The 8,131-nt window shown below is 44.3% G+C and overlaps 2 protein-coding genes across 2 annotated transcripts in view; one reads left to right on the forward strand and one right to left on the reverse strand.

The window, feature by feature from the left end:
* LOC311131838 (keratinocyte-associated protein 3-like) overlaps positions 1–8,131 on the reverse strand; it is a gene marked incomplete at its 3' end in the record, with an annotated part of 169,441 nt that overhangs the window by 144,750 nt on the left and 16,560 nt on the right. The window lies entirely within an intron of this gene.
* LOC311132624 (hippocalcin-like protein 1) lies at positions 1,366–7,300 on the forward strand. Its single transcript, XM_084165870.1, has 2 exons — positions 1,366–1,832; positions 6,190–7,300. The coding sequence occupies exons 1-2, from the start codon at positions 1,809–1,811 to the stop codon at positions 6,595–6,597; spliced, it is 432 nt and encodes a 143-aa protein (XP_084021996.1). The 5' UTR covers positions 1,366–1,808; the 3' UTR covers positions 6,598–7,300.

Genomic DNA, 8,131 nt, shown 5'->3' on the forward strand with positions numbered 1-8,131 from the left:
ATTAATCTCTGTAACTGCTCAATTGAGGGACTTTAAAGATAATGGTATGTGTTTATTTTTCCAGGTAAGATGACTGAGAACACAGTTACAGCATCAACCTGGGGAATAGTTACAGCGGAGAAGAATGAGCCAATTGGAAGCTGGGGATGATTAGGTGGCCATGATGGTATGAGGTCAAGACTGGGAATTTAACCAGGACACCAGGGTTAACACACCTACAATAAGTGCCATGGGATCTTTAGTGACCACAGAGAGTCAGGACACCCCTTTAACGTCCCATCTGAAAGACAGCACCTTACACAGGGCAATGTCCCCAATCACTGCCCTGGGGCAATGTCCCCAATCACTGCCCTGGGGCATTGGGATATTTTTTCTTTAGATCAGAGGAAAGAGTGCCTCCTACTGGCCCTCCAACACCACTTCCAGCAGCATCTGGTCTCCCATCCAGGACCAACCCTGCTTAGCTTCAGAAGAAAGCCAGCAGTGGGATGCAGGGTGGTATGCTGATAGGCTAATGTGTGCGGTACAGAGATGAAGTAGTCATTCAAAAATCATGTTAAACACTATTATTGAACACAGAGTGCAACTTATGTGACTTGTTAAGCACATTATTACTTCTGAACTTATTTAGGCTTGCCATAACAAAGGGGTTGAATACTTATTGACTGAAGACATTTCAGCTTTTTTATTTTTTATTAATTTGTAAGACTTTCTAAAAACATAATTATACTTTGACATTTAATCCATTTTAAATGTAGGATGCAACACAACAAAATGTGGAAAAAGTCAAGGGGTGTGAGTACTTTCTGAAGACACTGTAGGTCTTGGTCACTGCTGTGGGGATGACCTTTGATTGGACAGCAGACCCCTGTAGTCATGGTTACAGCCCATAGACACTTCTGTCATTGATTCTTTGGTTTCAGATTGCTTCCTGATTTTATTGGTCGCTGACCTTTTCTCTCTCCTCTGTGATTGGTCACTCACTCTCTCTCTTCTCTGTGATTTGTCACTCACACTCTCTCTTCTCTGTGATTGGCAGGTTGTGACCAGGGGCCCGGTAGGTGTTGTTGCCGCTGTAGTCCATCGCTGAGGTCGTCTCGGAGACCGAGTGTGTGTCGCCACGGTGTTGTATCGTTGCCATGGGGAAACAGAACAGCAAGCTACGGCCAGAGATGCTTCAGGACCTGAGAGAGAACACTGAATTCTCTGACCATGAACTACAGGAGTGGTACAAGGTCACTACATAGTACACAAGCACACACACACACACACACACACACACACACGCACGCACGCGCGCGCACGCACACACACACGCACGCACGCACGCACGCACGCACACACACACACGCACACACACACACACAAAAACACATACACACAGGCACACACACACAAAAACACAGGCACACAGATAAGATAGCGCCGTACTGATGGCAGCCGTTTTGCAAGCTCCGACCCAACTGTGCTATTTTGTCATTATTTTGTTGTTTATTTTAACTTCATTTTCTCCATTTCTTACAACCGACAAGAACGTTTGAACGTGCTACAGGACTGCTTTGCTAACGCTGACTGGAATATATGTTTTGGGACTCTGCAGATAACGTCGACAAGCTAATCACCTCTGTCACCGGCTTCATTAGGAAATGCATCCCCACAGTTAAGGTTCGCTGCTTCCCCAATCAAAAAGCCCTGGGTTAACACTGAGGTTGGCGCTAAACTAAAGGACAGAGCTACCACACACAGGGCTATCCCAGACAACCCTGGGGCTACGTCTGAGGACAGGAACAAGTACAAGATGTCCCACTATGATCTTGCTCTCTGAGGCCAACGTGAGTAAAGTCTTTAATCAGGTCAACACCCGCAAGGCCACAGGGCCCGATGGTATTCCAGGGCGCATTCTCAGAGCATGTGCAGAACAGATGGTAGGCATATTCACAGTCATTTTCAACCTCTCCTTGTCCCAGTCTGTAATCATCCACATGTTTTAAGATGACCGCCATCATTCCTGTTCCCAAGAACTCTAAGGCTTCATGCCACAACGACTACCGCCCTGTAGCACTCACTTCTGTAATCATGAAGTGCTTTGATAGGCTGGTTGTGGCACACATTAACTCCACCATCCCAGCCACCCTAGACCCACTCCAATGTGCGTACCGCCTCAACAGATCCATAGACAACGCAATCTCAATTGCACTCCACACTGCCCTAACCCACCTAGATAAGAGGAATACCTATGTGAGAATGCTGTTCATTGACTACAGCTCAGCATTTAACACGATTATCGTCATCAAGCTTAGGACTCTGGTTCTGAACACCTCCCTCTGCAACTGGATCCTGGACTTCCTGAAGGGCCGACCCCAGGTGGTGAGGGTAGGCAACATTTACATTTAAGTCATTTAGCAGACGCTCTTATCCAGAGCGACTTACAAACATCACCTCCGACCACGCTGACCCTCAACACGGGGGCCCCACAAGGGTGTGTGCTTAGTCCCCTCCTGTACTCACTGTTCACCCACGACTGCGTGGCCACGCACGACTCCAACACCATTATCAAGTTTGCTGATGACACGACGGTGGTAGGCCTGATCACCGGTGACGATGAGACAGCCTACAGGGAGGAGGTCAGTGACCTGGCATTGTGGGGCCGGAACAACAACCTCTCCCTCAACGTCATTAAGACCAAGGAGCTGATAGTGGACTGCAGGAAACTGGGGGGCGAGCACGCCCCCATCCACATCGACGTGGCTGTAGTGGAGCGGGTCGAGAGCTTCACGTTCCTCTGTGTCCACATCACTAAGAACTTAAAATTGTCCACAGACACGTGCACAGTCGTGAAAAGGTTTGGCATGGGGGCCCTCAAATCCTCATAAAGTTCTACAGCTGCACCATTGAGAGCCTCTTGGCTGGCTGCATCACTGCTTGGTATGGCAACAGCACCACCCTCCATCGCATGGCGCTACAGAGGGTAGTGCGTACAGCTCAGTACATCACTGGGGCCGAGCTGCCTGCCATCCAGGACCTCTATACCAAGCGGTGTGAAAGGAAGGCACTGAAAATTGTTAAAGGCTCCAACCACCCAAGCCATAGACTGTTCTCTCTGCTTCCGCATGGCAAACTGTACCGGTACATCAAGTCTGACACCAACAGGCTCCTGAACAGCTTCCATCCCCATGCCATAAGACTGCTAAATAGCTAACTAAATGGCTAACTAAATAGCTAACAAAATGGCTAACAAAATGGCTAACTAAATAGCTAACAAAATGGCTAACAAAATGGCTAACTAAATAGCTAACAAGATGGCTAACTAAATAGCTAACAAAATGGCTAACAAAATGGCTAACTAAATAGCTAACAAAATGGCTAACAAAATGGCTAACTAAATGGCTAACTAAATAGCTAACAAAATGGCTAACTAAATGGCTACACTATCTGAGTGGACCCTTGTACTTTATTCTTATTTTTACACTGTCTCTATGCAAATCACTCACAGGACCCTACAAACTCACACACACACTCACTCCATCATCTGATCACTCACACATAATATGCACATACATTTCTACTCACTCTACACACACGTACTCCCACTCACATACAAGCTGCTGCTACTCTGTTTATCAAATATCCTGTTGCCTAGTCCCCTTACCCCTATACATATCTACCTCCATCACTCCAGTATCCCTGCACATTGTAAATATGGTATGGAACTGACCCTGTATATAGTCACCTTACCCCTATACATATCTACCTCCATCACTCCAGTATCCCTGCACATTGTTAATATGGTACTGGAACTGACCCTGTATATAGTCACCTTACCCCTATACATATCTACCTCCATCACTCCAGTATCCCTGCACATTGTAAATATGGTATGGAACTGACCCTGTATATAGTCACCTTACCCCTATACATATCTACCTCCATCACTCCAGTATCCCTGCACATTGTTAATATGGTACTGGAACTGACCCTGTATATAGTCACCTTACCCCTATACATATCTACCTCCATCACTCCAGTATCCCTGCACATTGTTAATATGATACTGGAACTTTCTTATTTTTATATTTAATGTGTTTTTGTTCTACCTTGTTATTTTTTAGTATTACATTGATATTGTTCACTGCATTGTTGGGGTTAGAGCTTGCAAGAATGGCATTTCACTCTACTTGTGCATGTGACCCAAAAAAATTAACTTGAAGCAAACACACACACATACACACCCACACACACGCACGCACGCACGCACGCACACGCACACACACACACACACACACACACACACACACACACACACACACACACACACACACTGTAGATGGATCACACACTGTTTTGATCATAGAGATCCTATATGTGTAATTATCCTGATACAAGACTCTTCTGTTCCACAGGTTTTCATCATATTACTTATTAAGCCTTTAATGACCAAGCAAACTACTTAGCACTACCGATAGGCTACATAGTTTAATACCAGGAAAGGCAGGCAGTATGACATAACGTCCCACCTCAGAGACCCGCTGGCGTCTATAATGTAATGTAATCACCTCTTTAAATGACATCTTGTGTCTACATGATATTTAACCTCTCTCCCCCAGCCTCTTATGGCAGATAAATTAGAGCTGGGACGATAAATCAAAAGTTATCGACACCGACCAAACCGGCCACTTATAGTAGACATTTAGCTGATATTACGATAAATAACCTACTAGAGAAATTTGACATTTGAAATGAAATATGTTTGCTAATATGGGTAATCGTTGATGGGACAATTAATAACTACAACATTCAAAGTAGTAGTAGTAGGTGTAGTAGTAGTAGTAGTATTAGTAGTAGTAGTAGTAGTAGTAGCATTAGTAGTAGTAGTAGTAGTAGTAGTAGTAGTATCAGTAGTAGTAGTATCAGTAGTAGTAGTAGTAGTAGTAGTAGTAGCAGTAGTAGTAGTAGTAGTAGTAGTAGTAGTACTAGTAGCAGTAGTAGTAGTAGTAGCAGTAGTAGTAGTAGTAGCATTAGTAGTAGTAGTAGTAGTAGCAGTAGTAGTAGTAGTAGTAGTGGTAGTAGTAGCATAAGTAGTAGTAGTAGTAGTAGTAGTAGTAGTAGTAGTAGCAGGAGTAGTAGTAGTAGTAGCAGGAGTAGTAGTAGTAGTAGTAGTAGTAGTAGTAGTAGTAGTAGTAGTAGTAGTAGTAGTAGTAGTAGTAGTAGTAGTAGTAGTAGTAGTAGCATTAGTAGTAGTAGTATCAGTAGTAGTAGTAGTAGTAGTATCAGTAGTAGTAGTAGTAGTATCAGTAGTAGTAGTAGTAGCAGTAGTAGTAGTAGTAGTAGCAGTAGTAGTAGTAGTAGTAGTAGTAGTAGTAGTAGTATCAGTAGTAGTAGTAGTAGTAGTAGTAGTATCAGTAGTAGTAGTAGTAGTAGTAGTAGCAGCAGCAGTAGTAGTAGTAGTAGCAGTAGTAGTAGTAGTAGTAGTAGTAGTAGTATCAGTAGTAGTAGTAGTAGTAGTAGTAGTAGTAGTAGCATTAGTAGTAGTATCAGTAGTAGTATCAGTAGTAGTAGTAGTAGTAGTAGTAGTAGCAGGGTGCAGCCTCCAGCTGCAGTAGATAAACACTGTTGTGTTTTAACACCATTGTAATGTCGCCATAGATTAAATGCTGGGACGTAAAGTATCTGCTTTAACCGTAACCCTAAGAGAGTGGTGTACTCTCTGCTGGTGTTGGCAGTGGAGTGAGGGCTCCACAACCTTGGTATGAAGTGACATAAGCCCAGGATTCTATGGTGACATAGTTATGATTGTTGTGTCATTATAAAGAGAGCTCTGTGTTCTGATCAATCTCTTTATCGCTTGGGGCGGTGTGATATATTTTTCGTATTGTCACATACATTTTCCCAGAAGGCCGTAGTAAATGTATTTTGTGTCATCATTGACATCACTGGGTTTGATCTAAAGCCATGGTCATTATCTACACAATCTGTTAGCTGTGAGAGAGGATGTTGGCGTGGACCCGGAGGTCTTGGTCATTTCCTTTAATGACTATTCACCTATGAAATGATTGGATACATTATCAGTTATCACCATATTGCTTACCATTTCCAAGCACATTGACATCCTCCATCTCTCTCTCTCAGGGTAGAATAGGTCATTCTATGACATACTGTATATTTAATCTTGTCTCTCCCTCCATCCCCCAGGGCTTCCTGAAGGACTGTCCCAGTGGCAACCTGAACGTAGAGGAGTTCAAGAAAATCTACGCCAACTTCTTCCCTTACGGAGATGCCTCCAAGTTCGCTGAGCACGTCTTCCGAACGTTCGACACAAACAATGACGGCACCATCGACTTCCGGGAGTTCATCATCGCGCTGAGTGTCACGTCACGGGGAAAGCTGGAGCAGAAACTTAAGTGGGCCTTCAGCATGTATGACCTGGATGGGAATGGGTACATCAGCCGTGATGAGATGCTGGAGATCGTACAGGTGAGACATGGGATTTGTAGTCCTGGTGGAGGTCATACAGGTGAGAAGGTCCACTTCAGTTTCTGCTCCAGCTTGCCCAGCTCGTTTTCTGTAGTCAATGTTTCTCATTCAAAAGTGGATGAATAGATCCTCCTGGTTCCTCTCTAGGTTTCTTCCTAGATTCCTGCCTTCCAGGGAGTTTTTCCTAGCCACTGTGCTTCTGCCTCTGCATTGCTTGCTCTTTGGGGTTTTAGGCTGGGTATCTGTAATGCACTTTGTGACACCTGCTGATGTAAAAAGGGATTTATAAAATACATGTGAATTTGATTGATTGATGAACAGACACACTAGTCATGATGAGGTGATGGAGATCCTACAGGTGAAGCAGAGAAAACAGGGAGAGAGTTTTGGTGTGAGCTGTATGTAGTTCAATGAAAGAAAGTGTTTTGTACTACGATGGCAAATGTGGCAGAGGCAAACTGGTCGTTGCTAGCTTAGCCTACTGTAGCAGAGGCAAATTGGTCGTTGCTAGCTTAGCATACTGTAGCAGAGGCAAACTGGTCGTTGCTAGCTTAGCATACTGTAGCAGAGGCAAACTGGTCGTTGCTAGCTTAGCATACTGTAGCAGAGGCAAACTGGTCGTTGCTAGCTTAGCATATTGTAGCAGAGGCAAACTGGTCGTTGCTAGTTTAGCATACTGTAGCAGAGACAAACTGGTCATTGCTAGCTTAGCATACTGTAGAAGAGGCAAACAGGTAATTGTTAGCTTAGCATACTGTAGCAGAGGCAAACAGGTCATTGTTAGCTTAGCATACTGTAGCAGAGGCAAACAGGTCATTGTTAGCTTAGCATATACTGTAGCAGAGGCAAACAGGTCATTGTTAGCTTAGCATACTGTAGCATACTGTTGTATGAGACCTGTACTACTAGCTGTTACCCTGAACTACTTATATTAACTTTTATGGTACAAGCTTTGTCCCTGTTCCCTAGACTTATGACTAGGGCCCATAGAGAATAGGGTGCAATTTGGGATGAAGCCTTAATGTTTTTGGCAGCTGACCTGTGCAGAATACAGCCCTTACTTCCTGATTAAATGATCATGTGACTTGCCACGTCTAACTTGATTATCTGACCTAGCGATGGCCAGATCTGATTTGCTGTATCGTGGGCCATATGAGAAATGGAACAGCTAGCGTGATTTAGATTCTGCAATATGGTCAACAGGCTATCAAACAAGCTGTCATTGGCCTCATGGACAAGTAAACTGTGACTGTTCAAAAATAGGCATTTTTAAAACCTGACCTGGGTAAATCTAGCTTTGTATTTAGATAAAAAGGGAGATTCTGATACACAGTCCTTGGAAGGAATGACTAGGGTTACAAAGCTACCGGTATTTTATTTCATTTTTCATTTTTAGTCATTTAGCAGACGCTCTTATCCAGAGCGACTTACAGTTGGTGAGTGCATACATTATTATTTTTTCATACTGGCCCCCTGTGGGAATCGAACCCACAACCCTGGCGTTGCAAACGCCATGCTCTACCAACTGAGCTACATCCCTGCCGGCCATTCCCTCCCCTACCCCGGACGACGCTGGGCCAATTGTGCGCCGCCCCATGGGTCTCCCGGTCGCGGCCGGCTATGACAGAGCCTGGATTCGAACCAGGATCTCTAGTGGCAC

The sequence above is a fragment of the Coregonus lavaretus genome, assembly GCF_964263955.1.
Source record: "Coregonus lavaretus genome assembly, chromosome: 7".
NCBI lineage: Eukaryota > Metazoa > Chordata > Actinopteri > Salmoniformes > Salmonidae > Coregonus > Coregonus lavaretus.